Genomic DNA, 21148 nt, shown 5'->3' with positions numbered 1-21148 from the left:
ATGTGTCCCTTGCGGAGGCAATTTCTGCAGAGTTGATGACGGCGTATCTCCTTTTCCTTGTCCTCGACGGTCATTTTGGAAAAGGTAGGGCACATGTACAGTGGATGTTGCTCGGAACAAAGAATGCATTTCCTAGCATTGAGTTGAGATGCTCCATTGCTAGCGAATGAACGTGGGGTGGGTGGTTTCTTTGCAGACGATGGCGTAGAGGTGTCGGACGGCTTGTGGTTAATGCTTTGCAGCACGTTAACCCTTCGTTGAATGAATGTGGTAAGTTCCTTGAACGAAACATCTTGAAGAGTGGATGAATGTTCCTCCCAGTCCCTTCTGGTGGTTTGATCGAGGCGACTGCTTAGCATACGGACCAAAAGAATGTCCCACGTATTGGTTTGCTCTCCCAACTGCTGAAGAATTCGGACGTTGGCCTCGAACCGTTTTACGAGTGTGTGCAATTCCCCAGCTGATTCTCGTTTGAGGGTGGGAAATTCGAAAAGTGCATCAACATACGAAGCTTTCAGACGACCAGTGTTCTGAAAATGCTCAACCAGCAGATTCCATGCAACAGGATAGTTTGTAGCGCTTATGGGTATAGTCTGAATCAGTTTCAGAGCATCTCCGGAGAGGGAGGAACGGAGATAATAAAACTTTTGTATACTGGATAGGTCTTGCGAAGAGTGAACTAGCGACATGTAAAGGTCATGAAAGTTGAGCCAATGCTCCAGGGTTCCATTGAAAACGGGTAGCTTCACATCTGGCAATCGCACGTGCGTGGTGGGAGAATGGGCTTGAGCGTTTGTAGACGTAGTAGGCGAAGGGGGTGGAGCGATGGGTGATTTATTCAGCAAGAACCCCTTGACCCTATAATAATGGGATTCCATCTCCATCCGCTACTTGAGTTGCTCTTCGATCGAAGCTTCGTCTAACGACTCTAATTCGGCCTGAACCTTGGTGTAGTCGTTCCATAGTTCCACAAGGCTCTCCAGGCGAACTGGAACCTCCGCAGCATCATTTTCCTCGTCATAACGATCCACGAAGCCTTTGATTAGGGTGAATGATGCAGAAATGCTACGCTGGCGCAGCTTGAGATAGCGGATGCGGCGTTCGGCTGAAGACATGGTCTGCAAGCAAAAGACCGCGTAGCTCGAACGAGTAGGGTATAGATGATAGGAAAGCTAATTACCTGTTATAGGCAATTAAATGCCTTGTTTTTTTTATTGATGCTGCAATGGCGGGATGACTGTGTCCAAGATGGCCCTAAAGGGATGTACAGCGTGGTTGAACTCTCCAGAAGGTTCCAGAAGCAAGATGGCGACTCTGGCGACTTGGATCGTTGATGAACGGAGTTCGACGTTCATCCGGCTCGAAGGACCATGTTCCGAATGCTCAGTAAAGACAGGAGGGTTGTCACGGGTACACTTTCTTTTTCAGGTTCCTTTTTCACAGTCACAGGTGAGTAATCAGTTCAACACTACAGGTAAGTTCTTCTTCTTTTTGGTTTATTAATAGTTCACTAAATTACTTGCTAAATGTCCACTAACTCTAATTTATTTCGAATTCAATTTCACTTAACTTTATTTCTAATTTATAACTTCACTAATTTCTTCTTAGCGTGTAAAATTCAAATCTAGTTCTAGTACACTGACTACTAGTACTGACTCCCGAACACTAGTATGACGGCGTTAATCCGTGATGCGAATCTGCTGGTACAACAAAGAGGGCGCGATGACGTTCAGCTAGTCCTTTTATATTAGCCGCCGATGATCATTGGTAGCGGGTCACGATGATGGACGAATTTCCGTTCAGTGCATTCGCCCGACTTGCCATGGTGGTGGATTGTGGTTGACCGACGTTGATGATGATGATAGGTGTGGAAATGGTGCCCCATATATGTGCGAACAGGGCCGATCACAGCAATTCTTCATGTACCACTCACAAGCTTCCAACCGGGTCTTCAGATTCAGATCAAATATAACTGAGAAAATGCACCGTCTTACATGGAGGAAATATTTAAGAGTAATTTTTAGGCTTACCATACCGTCCGCGGATACAAAGAACATAATGGTACAAGAAATGCAAAATTTATTTATACATTAGAAAACAATGTTGTAAACTTTGTTTAATTTTGTTCAATGATTGATTGATGATTGATTAAATGTTTGACTTATGATTAAGATTATGATTACTGAATAAAATTAGCGATCTATGTGATTATGATCAAAGGTTAATGATCAACACATAATATTACAATGATTATGATTAGTGATTACAGATTGATTCATGATTTTTTGTGATTAATGATTAACATTTTTATTTTGAGATTTCGAGCAACATCCGTCATTAAGATTTGAAGAATTAATTTTCACTATGGGGTGAAAAGTTTTCACTCACATTACTGTACTAAAGTGTTTGACACATTTTTAAAATTTCTATAGTAATTTTCATATAAACCTACATTGTCTTTGGGCCATCTTTAGATCACCACCTAGAAAGCTGAAAATTTCATAGAACACTAGTTTGTGGAAGGTACGGTAAGGATGATATGGGAGATTGGATTTTCAAACATTTGGATTTTGTACTCCCCTAATGTGATATGTAATAACGTGCACAATAGTTGCTTGACAGTCCCCAAATCTTATTTAGCAATACTTACTTTACCGTCAGCAGTCCACTGGCCGTCGCTCGTCCGTATTGATTCAGCAGGGAGCATTCGTATCGTCCCTGATCCGCTTCGGTCAGATTGGAGATGAACAGGCTGCCCGCCAACGACAGACGGTACTTTTCCGTTTGGGTTATCGTGCGGCCATCCTTACGCCATTTGGTCTTCATTGTGTTTCGCATGGAAAAGATAGAAAGGTTATTCAAATCAGTTTTATGATTGTTTCAAGATCCGTACGTACAATTCAGCGCTTTAAATTAAGTTCAAAACTTAATACGTCCCTATTATGCATTCCAGGAAAATTCCATACGCTTCTCTACCGAGATAGTTATTGTTTGAAGAGAAAACAATTGATTCAGGGCAGCAACTTTTCCCTGCCGGGAGCGGAAAACTTTCCAGAAACCAACTCCCCTTGGCCTTATACGTCTAATGTGTAGGAACTCACCATATTCATAGCATCGCCATCTCTAGGAGAGGGTATGCGACGTGGTCGGTATCTATACAAAAGTGCAAAAGTTCATACACAAAACGAATTGTCGGAGCGGAGTGCCGCCGCCGGGCAAGATTTAAATTCCGTCCCTACTTTCGACTTTGCAACTATAACCGAGCCAAGCCAAGCGGTCTTAAAGTTTTGCTCTGGCTGCTGCTGAGATGTTCGTTCACTGCGAGCGAAAGGGGTTCCCAATAGAAGGATAGAACACAGATTTGTTCCAATTTTCAACATTGGATATTCTATATACCGTAAAACGGGGTAACTTTGATAGTGCGAGACCCACAACATACTAAACGAAATAACAAAGTTTCTGTTAATCAGTTAAGCAAAACGAATGCAAAAGTCAAGAGTATTAGTATGACACTTCATGCCAAAGCTAATTTTCGTTGCCAGAACCATTTTTACAAACTGGGGCCATTTTTGTAATCTAAGTCAGAAATTTCCATATAGCGTTAAATGCCTAGAGGTATGCAACGCCCTATAAATGTTCCGTAATTGATTTAATTTTGTTCGATTTGTACTCCATTATCAAAGTTACCCCAAAACAGAAAACCGACTTTAGATTATATGAAAAATTATATATCCATTCACATGAAATCTTTTGGCAATATATCAACTGCAATCGGTAGTTAGGATGCCAGTACTTGTTTCAAAAATATAAATTACAATTCTTCGAAACAGCATGCATAACTATTCAGGTTTTCTTCGAAAAAAATATCAAAGTTACCCCGCTTTACGGTAACTCATTAGTACTATACCAGAAAAGGAACTTCAGGATCTTTTTTAAAATTTTATTTTGAATCCTCTGCAGAGCTTTATTCTCGATATTACAACACCTAGTCCATATTGGTACAGCATACAACATAGATGGCCTGAAAATTTGTTTGAAGATAAAATGCTTGTTCTTAAGACAAAGTTTTGATTTTCTGTTAATAAGTGGATACAGACATTTTATATATTTATTACATTTGGCTTGAATGCCCTCAATGTGATTTTTGAAAGTTAAATTTGTATCTAGCATGAGCCCTAGATACTTAACTTAATCTGACCAGTTCATTGCAACCTCTCTCATCGTGACAACATGTCTAATTGAAGGTTTCAAGTAAAGAGGTGTTGGTTAATGTTGGAACATTATAAATTGAGTTGCTTCCATTAGGAGAAATCATCCAGTTTTAGTATGAAGATAAAATATCCAAACTTTTGTGCAATCTACTACATATGACACGCAGGCTTCGTCTTGAGACAAAGAGACCTGTGTCATCCGCATACAAAGATTTTTGACATCCCGGAGGTAACTCACGACAGTTAGATGTGAAAATATGGTATAATATTGGTTCCAAAATGTTGCCTTGATAAACACTAGACTCGACTTCCTTTTAACTTTCCTAGACTTCGACTTTCCTTCTAACCTTCTAACTCCCTCGACTTTATTCTAACATTGTATGTATATTGGGAAATATTTTTTTTTTGAAATTTTAACTTTAAGATTACTAAGAACTGGACTTATTCACCATGATTTAAAGTGATTAATAGCTATTTCACTTTAAATTCAATGATTTGCGGTGTAGCACAATAATCTTTTGAGGAACCTCTGTCACAAGCAAACCCAAGGTTATTCATACCTCAGGAAAAGAACGAAAGCTTGACTCATAACTGAAAGAAAGCATTCTAGTTGGCGCGGTTTTCTGTTGTCGTAGCAAAGCAGCTAAATCGGCTTAGCCTGTGGAAAACGCAAAGTATCAGTTTGGAAAAAGAAAACATCATGAGCTTCAGTGACGTGCGGTTGCTATCTTTGGGGAAATGTCTGAGGTTCAAACTTCTCTTTGTTATGGCAAAACTTTTTCGTGTTTGAAGCGATGTTGTTTTGTTTAGTAGCAGAATTTACTTCCACAGTCAGTGCCAAGACGGAGGAGTCTCCATGTGAGGTCATCTATCACACTCACAACGGAACCGAACATGCCACGTGACAGCAAAAAGCTTGATCCTAATGGAACTTATTGATTTTCCAACCCGGATTGCTAGAAGCTTTCGAACTGAGGAAAAACATGCTTCACCACTCTGCCATTGTGAGAAGAAACAGTTTACGACCCGAACTTACATTATTGATAAAGTCCGACCAAAGGCAAGCAATATCATCCCTTGATGCATTGAATTTTAATAGCAAATGTGCCAATGTTTTTCCCGAAGACAATCTGGTTCGGAGTTATCGACTCTGGTTCCGGCTTTTCCGAAGTCGGTTTTTCCATTCGGCCCCAGCACAAGATTATGCAAATTAAAGTTAAGAAACAATTTTCCTACATTTTACTGTGTCGAACTTATCGATAGAGGAAAATTTATTGCTGCAATTAAGCGGAATTTATGATTCATTTGCATCGTTTCGGGGTGCAGTGTAGATAGGTATGTTAGCTTCTGGTCATCAGGAAGGCCGACTTTGCAGTGGACATAAACTTCCATCTTTACGGTCAAATTCTTATTATAATTCTATATAGGATATTGAATGTGTTACTTGGTTCGTTATAAATCTACTGGCTCTAGACTTAGGTCACACTGCCGATGTGTCTTGTTTTATTTCCTTGAAGTCTTTGGTAAGTCTTGGAATCATACAATTATAGCTGTTCAAATACCTTTGTTACCCGTCCAATCAGTAACAATATCTTGGATCACCTTGTATGTAACAACGATGTTTTGGGTCTAATAAGAAATGATACTATTTTTACAGATGTCAGTGACCACTTACCTATAGTGTCTTCACTCGAAATCTATGGACCTAAGGAATCTGTTATACTGACTAAACAAATAATTGATAGAGATAAAATGAATGCTCTCTTTACACAGTTTTTGAATAATTTTGTTTGTGGTGATAATGTTAATGATTCTATCTCTACTATTACAAATACATACAGTAGTATTTTGGAACAATGCACAAAAATCAAGAGTGAACGAGTGAATTTTAAATCAAAATATTGTCCTTGGTTAAACCTGGGAGGGAGGCACCGATACTACACACGAAATATAAGACAACGTTAATTTGAACTGCAAGATAACTCCAGCTTGCCAACAATAATCAAGGCAGGCTTCGAGAAAATCGGTAGTTTCCTTTTGTTGTGCACCTTCGATCTTTCCTAACAAACATGAAAAAAGAGCCACAGTTTTCTATGCACTAAATATTCATTTTCATTGGAAAAAGTACACAGTATTAAAAATCAATGTAAATTCAGATATTTCTAATGCACATGAAGGGAATGCTACGAATAGCGTAAAATTACGCGCTTTTTAATATTTCATCGGTTTGGTTTGGTTGTACTTGTGAATTTTAACCATGGTGTAAATTTACTTCTCGATTGGTTTGAGTTCTTGATTTGTTGCTGATGGGAGCAGAAATGATAGGAAGAAAAAACAAACAAGGTGGAAGAACCGATACTTTTTCGCCAAGCACTTGATGACAATCATATTTTTCGTTTTGTTTAGAATGATGCTTCCCTCGTAGAAAGAAAAACACTGATTTTGCATTATTGATGTTTTTATTCAGCTCGAAGATCTGCGCTGTAGACAAATAGAACACGGGATACTCCTAGGATGCTACGAAAACTGATGATTTTTCCACTACCGATACACTGCAGCTCAAAAGACCAGCATCCACCACAACGAAATGCACGTTCTAAACACTTTTTAAATCCCAAACCGTATGCTAAATAAGACGAAACGAAACAATCTTCAAACTTGTAACGGCAGCAAACAACAAACTTTTCAATATGGCTGACAGCTGCTGCGATGCTTACGCTCGTGCCAATCTGATCGCACGCAGATAGTGTAAAATTAAGATGTTGTTTGCTAAAATTTCAAACCATAGCATATAAGTTTGACTACCTTTGAGGGAAAACCAAAATAAATGTGTAAATTTCAATTGTTACTGGGATAAATGCGTGTGCACTACGAAACGCTTATTTTTACTACAGATATATGATTACATGAAGCTTATTTCTGTTATTTCCAGAATTCCGCTCCAGCTAACATTCAGATTTTTTATCTGTGTAGAACGATGCGTTTTTCAATGCTTTATGTTCAATCAGATTAAATGGTGCTTACGTGACATTACTTGCGTTATGTGCATGAATTGATTTTCATTCGTTTTTTATCACTTTTGAAGAAATACGAAAATGTGTTTTAATCAGTTACGCGCTTTTTTCATGTTAGTCCAATGTTTGAGATCTGGGCTCACAGTGACAGTTCGTGACAGCGGAATCTCGGCTCACTATGACGTACAGAAATTTTGTATTGGTTTCTCCCTCCCAGGGTTAAACCATTATGCATGGCAATGGATAAAACTTAAGCGTAAATACCGTAAAAAATTGAAAAGTGATCCTCATAACGAATACTTAAAAAGTATGTTCATTTATGTTTGTAAAAAAACTGATAATGTAAAAAAGAAATGTAAATAGGAATTTTATGGGAATTTATTAGAAAATACTAGTCATGCCAAATTGTGGAAAAATTTGAACACAATTATGGGACGCTACAAGGCAGAAACTTGCATTGAGCTTAACATTGATGGACGCAAATCATCTAGCATCTCAGAAGTCTGTGATATATTCAACAATTTCTTTACTCAAATCGGTACAAATCTTGCTTCAAAAATATCAATATCCAACTTAAATCCGTTGAGTAATGTTAAAAGAGTAGGGAGATCTATTTTTCTGAGACCAACGAATGCAAATGAAGTAATCGACATAATAAAAGAACTCAACGCGAAGAAGAGTTGTGGTCCAGACAACTTTCCAGCATGTGTCTTTAAGAACAATGCAACTACATTTTCATACATAATTGTTGATCTTTTCAACAAAATGTTACAACAGGGGGTATTCCCAGATTGCCTTAAAATTGCAAAGGTAATACCTGTTTACAAGTCTGGTGACGCATCAGATCCAAGTAATTTTCGGCCTATTTCCACTCTCTCCACATCTAGTAAAATTTTCGAGAAATTATTAGTGAATCGTTTTATCAGCTTTATAAATCAAAACAATATTTTATATAAATACCAGTACGGGTTTCAAAAGGGGTGTAGCACAACAACAGCAACAGTCGAACTTGTAGAATTCCTGCTTAGCAAAATTGACAGTAAGTGTATAGTTGGTGGCCTCTTTCTTGATTTAAAGAAAGCGTTCGACACGTTAAACCATAGAATTCTTCTACAAAAATTGGAATGCTATGGGTTCCGAGGTTTGGCAAACAACATTATTAAAAGTTATTTAACAGACAGGCAACAATTCGTAGCTATTGACGGTTGTCGTAGCTCTCTACAAACGGTTAATGTTGGAGTCCCGCAAGGGAGTAATTTTGGACCGCTTCTTCTTCTTCTTTCTGGCGTTACGTCCCAACTGGGACAAAGCCTGCTTCTCAGATTAGTGTTCTTATGAGCACTTCCACAGTTATTAACTGAGAGCTTTCTTTGCCGATTGACCATTTTTGCATGTGTATATCGTGTGGCAGGTACGAAGATACACTATGCCCTGGGAATCGAGAAAATTTCCTTTACGAAAAGATCCTCGACCAGCGGGATTCGAACCCACGACCCTCAGCATGGTCATGCTGAATAGCTGCGCGTTTACCGCTACGGACCGCTATTATTTCTATTTTACATCAATGATCTTGGAAACCTACCACTTCAAGGAATACCCAGATTGTTCGCTGACGATACAGCAATTTTTTACCCAAGTAATGATACTCCATCAATTATATCTTCTATATACAGTGATTTACAAACTCTCATGCAGTATTTTGATTGCAATTTACTTTCTTTAAATTTATTAAAAACTAAATACATGTTATTTCATTCCTCACGTTAAAAAGTTACTACACACATGAACCATTCTGTTGGACAAGTTGCTATTGAGAAAGTTTTTAAATTTAAATACCTAGGCTTAGTGCTTGATGCCAATCTTTCATGGGGAAGTCTCATAGAACACATTCAAGGAAAAATTGCTTCTCTTTGTGGTTTGATGTATCGAGTTAGACCATTTGTCGCTCGGAACGCACTTCTTAAATTCTATTTTGGTTGCATACACTCCCATCTTCAATACCTTATCATTGTCTGGGCCATGCCTGCAAATCCAAGCTTAAAAAACTACATGTAGGACTAAATGTTTTAAAATAATTTATTCTCTATGGATAATGCGAACTTCAGTCTTGTTTATTTATCTACGATGTCATAAAAAATCCCAACATGCACCATAATCTGATTCTGAATACCAGAATTCACGAACACAATACAAGGCATGCTAATAATTTAGTGAGATCCAGAGCTTCCAGTAATCTTGGCCAAATGCGAATATCCTTCTATGGTCCTACTGTATATAATATAATTCCAGAGCAATTGAAACTGATAAATAGTAGATTATTATTCAAAACAAGTCTTTAACAGTTTTTCAGGTCCAAAATTAATTCCTTCCTTTCATAAAACCATATCAACTGCCAGATTCCAGCTACATTCTTTTGAAGTATACTCTATTAAATGCGATAAATTGTTGTGTTAAATATATCATATTATTTCTGTTCAATTAAATTTCTAGCGAATCAGGGATCCCTTTAAAGGAAATCAATTCCACTGGGTATCCCTAGTTAAGTTATTATTGAAGTATACCTTACACACACCGATAAGTTTTTTTTTGTTTTCTTGTTAGTTTTTTAGAATTTAAGTGAAGATGAGTCCACTACCAGGGGGCTCATTAACAGAGCTTTTTGGTGTGGGGGTAAGCGCCGGGTAAAAAAAAACGGAAGACATAGAACCTTGATTTTTGTAGGAATGTTTCAAAAATGACGTCCATAGTATTTTTTCGAGATTTCTAGATTGAGGCATTACTGAATACCTAAATTAACAACTTTTAATCAGTTCCGGATGTTGCTGATATTTTTTCCTTAAAATTCTTGTGCTTAAATCCGGATACATGAAGTAAGTGTTGACTTTTAATTGAAAAATTTAAAAAAGATGAAAAAATGAAACAAAATAATGGAAATTGTGTCAATTTTCTCTAAAAAAGGTTTTGAATAAAACCTGATTTTTAAATAAGCTAGCATCCTCTATTGCATTGTATCAATGAAGCGTGCAAGAAACCAAAATTATGAGTATTGATATTTCAATATGTTTACAAGATTTACTTAAAAAGGATACTGGTAGCACTGGCATTTTTATCGTCCAGGTTATCGACTGAAAACAACGGGGCAGTCTTAGTTGAGCTGTCACGTCCTGTCCTAGGCGAGTATGTTTGCATCTATCGTAACTATGGGATTGTTTACCACAAAAAAAAAAAAACAAATAATAATATTATTACCGATGAAATGGAAATTTTCTTCTGCATTCCTCAGCGAAACTTTCCTTATTTTCGTTTTGGAAATAATGTAAAAACCAAGTGTTTTGGTGATTAAAATGGATAACAAACTCGCCAGTTATTAGCTGGTATTTCAACATGGAAGATGTATTCAGACGGATTGAACTAACTCCCTTTCAGATACCTTGATTGAGACATTTGGTCATACACTAAAACCTCAATTTACGAAGTCTTTTTTTTTTACCCCACCTCAATTTAAGTCATTTTTTTACGAAGTAAACTCAATTTACGTCACTTTTTTACGCAGTGCGTAAATTGAGTTTAGACAATTATGTGGAAAATTATGTAAAGGATTGACCTTCGGTTGGGGAAAACCGTTGGAAACCCATGCAATATGGGTATTTTCGAAACGGGCACGGAGTGGGGATGACGAAAATCGATGTCCGACGCCATTTTGGAATCCAATATGGCGACCTCCGGTTTGGGAATATCGTTGGAAACCCATGACGATGATGAAAATCGATGTACGACGCCTTTTTGAAATCCAAGATGGCGACCTCCGGATGGGGAAAACCGTAAGAAACACATGCGATATGGGTATTTTCGGAACGGGTAATCCCTGACACCTTCTTCTCGCCCCTCTCGCTATCAGTACAAATTTGCACCACAGGCAAAAAAAAGTGCGGTAAAAACTACCATTTTAGGGGGTTAAGTTAAACGCTCGCATCGGCAATTTTCAGCAGACCAGCAGTGCGCTTAATTGTACCATGTTTATAGTCGAAATCTAGGACAAGACTTGACAGCTCAACTAAGACTGCCCCGTTGTTTTTCAGTCGATAACCTTGCCGATACAAATGTCAGTGTTACCAGTATCCTTTTTGAGCAAATCTTGTGAACAAATTCAAATATAAAGGCGCATAATTTGATTTTTTCTTGCACGCTTCATTAATTAACTGCAATAAAGGATGCTATATTTTAAAACTCAGGAAAAATTAAAAAACGGCGACATTTTTGGAGAAGATTGACATAATTTCCATTATATTGGTCTCAATTAAGGCCGGAACAAATCTTAAAATCTTCTTTTGTCACTTTCCATCAAAATGTGTCGAGGGGGGAGGGGGGGGGGGCAATAAATAATAAAAATGAAAATTCAGGTAAAGGAGATTGGGCAAATCTGGACCCGGAATGTACACAGATGACTCATACGTCATTTGAAAGATCTATTTGAGACAAGAAAAAGTTGGTATGGGGTCAAAAATATCTGTCGTGAGAGAAAAAAGTTATTCCGCCTAGTTTGAGATGGGTTTTCTTTGTATTTTAATACTTGTTTGCTATATTTTTATCGATTAAAATTAAAACAAATATTTTTTTCTGCATCCATACGATAATCTTCACTTCTAAAACTTTCACTATATGTTTTAGAGAAGTGAATTAGGACTTTGATTCAGAGATGAAAACATTACATGGTGATGTTAGACTGTAATAACATTGAAAATCGTTATAAAATACATATGTATATTCAGTAAGGTATTCTATCAGACCCAGCGACCTACATTACACTAATCACAATTCCTTATGGGTTTTTAACAAACTTATACTATATTTTTTGTTCGCAATAAGGTAATATCACGACTTGTATTAAAATAAAAAAGTCACCCTTATTCGATTAAAACACTTGGGAAACAGTGGTGAAAGAAAAGTGAGGTGTCTTATAAATGAACTGACTGTAAATGTTTTCACTAAAGTACATATTTCACAAGAACGGACATTGCAAAGAGATTAATAAAACCACCACAGCTCTATCTCAATGAACAACATCATCAGCATAAAAACACGTGTGAACAAGTGAGTTCTACGAATGACCATATTCTTGGAGGCGGCTAAACAATCAAGCGTAGGACATCCATGTTCGCCAGTTGAAGAGCACTGATCTTCCCAATCGTACATCTCAATTTCTCATCTTGGTGTTCTAATCCCTATAATGATCTTGACGTGGAAGCTTGGGTGGCGATCCTACTTGCGTACCAGCTGCGGCTTTGTCATCATCAATGCCGTTGATCGACCGATGATCCTCAACCTGCACATTCTTTCGATGATCGACCACCATCCGATCTCATATTTTTGCATGACGTTCATCACGATGAAAGCTGTTCTCAGCTCAAGTGTGTCATGCAGCTCTGGAATGATTATTATTACTTCTCAACATTCACATTATCCTCATGAAATTGTTCTGTTCGGATTATTGACAGTTTGTTCACAGCAAAAAGTCACACTATAGTTACTTCCAGTTCAAATGATCTCCTTCTCTGAGTAGCAATAGCACGATATTATGATGTATTGATATCAAAGATAGAAGTGTGGTAACTGTCGCGTGGATTTCCACTGCTAGAAACAGCACGCTACATCTGTGTACGACAAGCGAGGTATTTCTAACAGTTTAGGACATAATACAACAACGCAACCACTGTAATATTAAAACGGATATAGTCTGGAAATTCCTTCCTGAGTAAAACGGCGGTTTAAATAAACACATTGCTAAAACACTGAAATAGGATAATACGATTTGATATTTGTGTCCAACTGTTACCTAAAGTGACTTTTCTGTCGAAAGCTCATACCTATATCTTTATTTTTATCTACGTATATTTTAAGTAATCACATTGCAGCAACGCAAAACCTCCTGAAATCTGAGTCAAATCACTACATTTTGAAATATATACAATCAAAATAAAAACATGCATGAGCACATACATACGCGCGAAATCATAACATTTGCGCAAGCAAATATTATGGAATGAAAAACTGTCCAAAACATACCCATTTTTACATAATTCTAGCTTGCATAACTTTTTTCTCCCACGACGAATATTTTTGACCCCATATTAGCTTTTTCTTGTCTCATTTAGATCGTTCAAATTATATATGAGTCATCCGTGTACATTCCGGGACCAAACTCCATACATTTTTGCCCAATCTCCTTTATCATTTTTTTTTCTCTCATGCTGTAAAACCATGTTTTTGCAGCGTTTACCCGCAAATCAAAATGTTTTGAATAATTAGAATTCCCATTACAACAATCTCCAGGTTTTTCATCCTTTATCTTGAGTTTTGGTGAGAGAAAATACTAAATTGATAAAATTAACAAGAACAAATTACAAATTGTGTTTCAACTAATTACAATTTTAGGAGCACTGCTAAAATATTGCACTTGAAATTAAACTTGGAATATTTTAATTTGATGTAACATGTATAGTATATCCTTCTGGTTGTAAAAATATTTCCCTAGATTTGAAGAAAACTGGCACTGTGAAATATATTGCCCTTCTACGCCCACTTGTGCCATGTTCTTTGCAAACATTAGCGAATGTGAGATAATGTGTCCTGAAAAGCAGCTTCATTCTCCATACAGTTTTTATAATTAGGGAGCAATGTTCCCCATAAATATGAATTTATTTTTTAACTAAAAATAAATTCATATCGTTTACACGTCACAATGAAGACAAGGTATAGTAACATTTGATGCGCAGCTTGTGGATGATGATTGCGCTTTCAATATTTATACAACCAGAAGAAGAAGAATCTTCTTGGAAAGATATATTCGAATAAATTTTAATGTTTTGTTACATTAGGTTGTGTGCGGTATAAAATGTTCGCTATAAAATGTTGGTGGAGACAGCACCAACACAGCGCTCGCGCTTAAAGTCAAGGGATTGAAAAAAATATATCAGAGCACACAGCCTGATTGTTTTGACAAGATGTTATTTGAAGGTTTATTTAAATGATAGTTCATGGAAATCACTAAAATATTTTATTCTGCAAGGCTACACTGTTACGGTAAAAATGGCGTAAACATTGTTTGAAAAGAAAAGCGTTCAACAAAAATCCCAAACCTATTAGCATTAACAAATAGATTTAAATCTAGCAAAATACACGAAAATAATGAAAACCAACATTTAAAATAAAACATTTTCTTTGTTTTCCCTCTCTGACTTTTTGAAAAATTTGAAGGGGGGGTTGACAAAAGTAAAATTTCAAATTTGTCCTGGCCTTAGGTATTTCTTATATGTTTTAGTATTGTATGAACCCATGCTTTGAACTTAACATCGAATATAAATAGATTTGAATCAAAATGATTTCATGAAAAATTTACAAACTTTTGATGCAAACTCTAATCTATGAACTAGCAACACGGACGGACTAGCAACAAAGTGCCCTGTTGCAGTTCAACTCAACGATGTGAAAGTAGGCTTTTACCTAAACGATGAATGAGAAGTGGCCTTTTTGGTTTCATTTTTTGTACTTTGACCTGTCATGTCTCGTCTTAGGTCAAAATCAGATTGATGGAAATGATTTCTGTCAAATGTACCAGTAATGTTTTTAGTCTATTTGAGTTTTTTACCACTGGTTGATAACAATAATATTTTGCCATTTTTAGCCGTAAACCACGATTTATAATTAAAAACAACTATTTGAGTTACTTATCTAACAATATAAATGAAACGCATTATCACAAGATAATCATTCGACGTGCGTTTGTCAACACTTCTACCGGATAAACTATCGCAGGAAAAATATGACGTCCAGGCGGAGTAGTTTCTTTATTTACATTTTAATTAATTATTTGTAATTTATGTAGAAACACATTTTTGGAAAATTTTATATTTTTCTTGAAAAGCTAAAACACGGTGCCCCGACAGACCGTTATTATGTAAAAAAATTGTCCATCAATTCTGAGTACAGGGCTCGATTCCTGAGGTCATTATGCACCTCTGGACCAATTTTTAAAAAAATCCCTAGGCGGAATCTCGAGAAATCCTGATTTGAAGTTTTTGACTTAAAATTTCAATATAATTTATATACAAATTACACAATAGCGCCGGGAAAACCTAAAAAATATCGCTCAAAACGACGGCCAAACTGTTCTCAACTAGTAAATAATTGTTATAGTGGTTATATTCATAAATATGTTTAACTAACTTAACTATCCAGAGTGGTTTGAGTATATTTTTATATGGCTTAAACCAGTAAGTTTAGTTCAATTGAATGAAATCTAAAAAACTAAATTTCAATATAATGTTGTTGTTATGTTCGATAAAACTAAAACTTTTAATGGTTAATATTATTTATGCACAGCCCATTTTTCGACTTTCACACTAAGTGACCAGCCCACTGAAGTCTGCCGTTTTTTTTTTTTTTTTGAAAATATTAGCTTCTTCATACATATTGTACTACTCTTGATGTATACGTCTAGTTTTCCACCAAGTATTGTTCTCAGTACTTTACGTTACAATTAACGTATTCTGTATACTTAGCCACAACAGGGTTTTGACTACACGTAGAGCATCATTTCCACATGTCAAAAGTGTTCCAAGATTAACATAGTTTTCAACAACTTCATAAAAAAAACCAATAAGTACTACTAAAGTTTCAACATCACTGGGAGTCCTAGTTCTTGTCTTACTTAGCTTGTTACCATGTAATTTGTTTTTATGCAATTCATTGTCATCTGTTTATTGATTTCAAGGTCGCGTTCGACTCAGTGACGCAAATCTATCTGTGGCAGGAAATACTTTAACATTAACTGGGAAAGCTGATTAAGCTGATATATACAATCAAGTGTATAGACTGCATACGAGGTGTTAACTTCGTTTGTGGTATTACATGAATTATAAAAAATGCATTTCGAAATTTACTAGTCACCATTACATTCTGATGTATACACTTTTTTTTTTTTTTTTTTTTTTTTTTTTTTTTTTTTTTTTTTTTTTTTTTTTATGAATTTATTAGTATCATTCCAAACATTACATTCATTATTTCTTATATCTAGGTGTTCTGTGTTATTAGACAACACTATCATCCTAATTTGGTAAAACAAATCTAAGATTTTATTAACATTTTGTTAACAACATATTACATTTCATTTGCCGTAGCAGTTCAGATTTTTTACAGGTGAGTTGATTTCACCTGCTTATAAGAGAAAAAAAAAAAGTTTTTAATATACTTAACCTAACTTAACCTAATCATATAACGCATTAATCGTGGCAATAGAAGATTGTAACGATTTTTGCCTGAAATTATTGATTATTTTATTTGACATTTGTTCCAATGTTTCAACATTGGATATCCTATGTAACTCATTGGTACTATACCAGGGAGGAAGCCTCAGAATCATTTTCAAAATTTTATTTTGAATTCTCTGCAGAGCTTTCTTCCTGGTATTACAACAGCTAGTCCATATTGGTACAGCATACAACATGGCTGGCCTGAAAATTTGTTTGAATATCAAAAGCTTGTTCTTAAGACAAAGTTTTGATTTTCTATTAATAAGGGGATAGAGACATTTTACATATTTGTTACATTTGGCTTGAATGCCCTCAATGTGATTTTTGAAAGTTAAATTCTTATCTAGCATGAGTCCTAGATACTTAACTTCATCTGACCAATTTATTGGAACCCCTCTCATCGTGACAACATGTCTACTTGAAGGTTTCAAATAAAGAGCTTTTGGTTTATGTGGGAATATTATTAGTTGAGTTTTGGAAGCATTAGGAGAAATCTTCCATTTTTGCAAGTATGAAGAAAAAATATCCAAACTTTTTTGCAATCGACTACAGATGACACGCAGGCTTCGTCCTTTGGCGGAGAGGCCTGTGTCATCCGCAAACAAAGATTTTTGACATCCCTGAGGTAACTCAGGTAAGTCAGAAGTGAAAATATTGTATAATATTGGTCCCAAGATGCTGCCTTGGGGAACACCAGCTCTTACAGGAAGTCTTTCAGATCTGGAGTTCTGATAATTAACCTGAAGTGTACGATTTGACAGATAACTTTGAATTATTCTAACAATGTATGTTGGAAAATTAAAATTTTTCAATTTTACAATCAAACCTTCATGCCAAACACTGTCGAATGCTTTTTCTATGTCTAGAAGAGCAAGACCAGTAGAATAGCCTTCAGATTTGTTGGAACGGATCAAATTTGTTACACGTAAAAGTTGATGAGTGGTCGAATGTCCATGGCGGAATCCGAACTGTTCATTGGCAAAAATTGTTTTTTCGTTGATGTGGGCCATCATTCTGTTCAAAATAACCTTTTCAAAAAGTTTACTGATGGAGGAAAGCAAACTGATTGGACGATAGCTAGAAGCTTCTGCAGGATTTTTGTCTGGTTTTAAAATTGGAACAACCTTAGCATTTTTCCATTTGTCAGGAAAATATGCTAATTGAAAACATTTGTTAAATATATCAACTAAAAATAATAAGCTACTTTCTGGAAGTTTCTTGATGAGGATGTAGAAAATTCCATCATCGCCAGGAGCTTTCATATTTTTGAATTTTTTAATAATAGTTCTCACTTCTTCCAAATCAGTCTCCCAGGCATTTTCGAAAACGTTCTCTTGATTGAGAATATTTTCGAACTCCTGAGTAACTTCATTTTCAATTGGACTAGTAAGTCCTAAATTAAAATTGTGAGCACTTTCAAACTGCATAGCAAGTTTTTGAGCTTTTTCGCAATTAGTTAGTAATAATTTGTTTTCCTCTTTCAATGCCGGTATAGGCTTTTGAGGTTTTTTCAAGATTTTAGATAATTTCCAAAAGGGCTTAGAGCCGGGGTCCAATTGAGAAATTTTATTTTCAAAATTTTTGTTTCTTAAATCTGCAAAACGTTTCTTGATTTTTTTCTGCAAATCCTGCCATATAATTTTCATAGCAGGATCACGAGTGCGTTGAAATTGCCTTCTCCTCACGTTTTTAAGACGGATCAAGAGTTTAAGATCATCGTCTATAATCACGGATTCAAATTTTACTTCACATTTTGGAATTGCAATGTTCCTGGCTTCAACAATGGAATTTGTTAAAGTTTCAAGAGCATTGTCAATATCAATTTTAGTTTCTAAAGAAATGTTAAGATCAAGATTAGAGTCAACATACGTTTCATATATATTCCAGTCGGCTCGTAAATAATTGAAAGTGGAGCTGATAGGATTGAGAATCGCTTCATGCGATATTTGAAATGTAACAGGGACATGATCAGAATCAAAATCAGCATGAGTAACTAATTGACTACAAAGATGACTAGAGTCGGTTAAGACCAAGTCAATCGTAGATGGATTTCTAGAAGAGGAAAAACATGTGGGGCTATCAGGGTATTGAATTGAGAAATATCCTGAAGAGCACTCATCAAATAAAATTCTGCCGTTGGAATTACTTTGAGAATTATTCCATGACCGATGTTTGGCATTAAAGTCACCAATGACAAAAAATTTTGACTTATTGCGAGTCAATTTTCGCAAGTCAGTTTGAAGCCAATTAACTTGCTGTCCAGAGCATTGAAAAGGCAAATAGGCAGCTATGAAAGTATATTTACCAAACTGTGTTTCAACAGAAACACCTAAAGTTTCAAAAACTTTAGTTTCAAATGACGAAAACAGTTGATGTTTTATACGCCTATGAATGATGATTGCAACTCCCCCACATGCCCCATCAAGTCGATCATTACGATAAACAAAAAAGTTAGGATCTTTTTTAAATTTGGATCCAGGTTTTAAATAAGTTTCGGTAATAACTGCTATATGCACTTTATTAGCTGTAAGAAAATTAAACAGCTCGTCCTCTTTACCATTCAGAGAACGAGCATTCCAATTTAAAATATTTAAATTATTATTTGGATCCATTAGAAAAACGTAATCCAATAACAATTTTATTTGTAAATTTTACACCTACTTGGACTGCTTCAGTCATAGTGGTGGCTTTGAACATTGCATCAATCATTAGATTCAATTGTTCAGTTAGAAAATTAAAATCAGAGGCAGACATATCATCTGATGATTTCCCATTGGAATTTTCGGTAGACGAAGAAGCGGGGTAGGAGTTACCTGTGGCGGTAGGGTTTTTTCCATTTGATTTGAAACAAGTAGAATGGGTACTCATGGAACGAACAGGGGAAGAGTTCAAATTACCTGCTACGATATCGGCAAAGGATTTACCGTGGGTAGATACATTCGAAATTGAAAGATTCGAACGGCTACCCGACGGATTAAAATTTGTTTGTGAATGAGCATGATTATGATCTTCCTGGTGGGTATGATTCCTAATCAAGCGATCGTTAACTGAAAAATGAGCATTGTTCGATACTCTACCAGGCAAATTCCGGAAACGACCGTTATCGTAACGGATATTATCCTTCATCTGCTTGGCACGAGCCTCAACGACTCTTTTGCGTGAAATGCATTCCCAAAAGTTAGCTTTGTGAGGGCCCTTGCAATTGGCGCATTGAAATTTTCTGGTATCTTCTTTCACAGGACAGTCGTCCTTAGCGTGAGAAGAACCTCCGCAAATCATGCATTTAGCATCCATGCGACAATTTTTTGTACCATGACCCCACTTTTGGCACCGACGGCACTGAGTGGGGTTCTGGTAATTTCCTCCAGGTTTCTGGAAATGTTCCCACGTCACACGGACATCGAACATAAGTTTAGCTTTTTCTAAAGCTTTAATATTATTTAGTTCTTTTTTGTTAAAGTGAACTAAATAATATTCTTGAGAAAGCCCTTTCCGAACAATGCCAGATTGGGTTCTCTTTTTCATAATGATTACTTGGACTGGTGAAAATCCAAGTAAATCATTTATTCCATTTTTGATCTCTTCAGGTGACTTATAGTCACTTGAGAGACCTTTCAAGACGACTTTGAACAAACGTTCAGTTTTGTCGTCATAAGTAAAAAATTTGTGCTTCTTCTCTTCAAGATATCTGAGAAGAAGTTCGCGATCTTTAAGAGTTTCCGGCAAAACGCGACAGTCTCCTTTCTTTGCGATTTGGAAGGAAACCTTGATTCCCCTAATGGAGTTCAAGATCTCCTGCCTAAATCCCCCAAATTCGGAACAACTGACCACGATAGGCGGCACTCTTTGCTTCCTCACTTGAATCAAAGAGCCTGGGCTAGAGGCTGCTTCGATTTGGTGTTCGGAAAATTTGTCTAGAGCATCGAACTGATTGCTCATTTCAATACAATTATTCATTTCACCCTTGGAAGAAACTTCGCATTCCGGGGAAGCGTCCTTTCTTCCATTCTTGCCACGTGTAGTGACAGTTTTAAAACCCACTTTTTTGGAAGGAAGTAGTGAATTCAGAGATTCACCCTTCCTTTTGTTAGTTGTTGATACCATGTTTAGTTAATAAACGAGAAAGACGTGACCTTCGAGAGGTTTTTTCCCTAGACGGTGTCCAAGAAGGATTACCACCGCTAGCTTTCGCCAACGGGTCCAACGAAAAATCGAAGGCACGGGTCCAAACAAGGATCGTAAAGGGATCAATAGTAGAAAAAATAGTACTGAAAAGTACTGTTTAAGTAGCACTGAAAAGTACCGTTTTTAATTTTAGCACTGAAAAGTACTGTTTTATTGCTTTAGGTAGTTTTTAAGAAAACTTCCAAGAGCAGAGAGAATTCGTGTACGCACAGCACGAAGGTACGATGCGCACTGATGTATACACTTTTGCAGGCTTTGTAGGCGATGACTTTATTGGAATCGATCGCAGCGCAGTTGAGCGGGCTTTCACTATCTTGAAGACACACAACTGAAATAAGCTTGTGAAGCCATTTAACCAACCCAAATGTACATGGTTGCATGGAGAGAAAGAAGCAGGTTCAGTTGTGTTATGGCTGAGGCAGTGCTTGAA

The 21148-nt window shown here is 36.4% G+C and overlaps 1 protein-coding gene across 7 annotated transcripts in view; it reads right to left on the bottom strand.

Moving 5' to 3' along the window:
* Positions 1-21148, bottom strand: part of LOC5575117 (peroxidasin) — a 519729-nt gene that overhangs the window by 40983 nt on the left and 457598 nt on the right. For all 7 annotated transcript variants that reach the window (XM_021842192.1, XM_021842199.1, XM_021842193.1 and 4 more), the window contains one exon: positions 2651-2820. In XM_021842192.1, coding sequence (XP_021697884.1) covers positions 2651-2820 — 170 coding nt within the window. The remainder of the gene's footprint in view (positions 1-2650; positions 2821-21148) is intronic.

This window comes from Aedes aegypti, chromosome 2, assembly GCF_002204515.2.
Source record: "Aedes aegypti strain LVP_AGWG chromosome 2, AaegL5.0 Primary Assembly, whole genome shotgun sequence".
Classification (NCBI taxonomy): Eukaryota; Metazoa; Arthropoda; class Insecta; order Diptera; family Culicidae; genus Aedes; species Aedes aegypti.
This window is presented reverse-complemented; position numbering and strand designations above follow the sequence as displayed.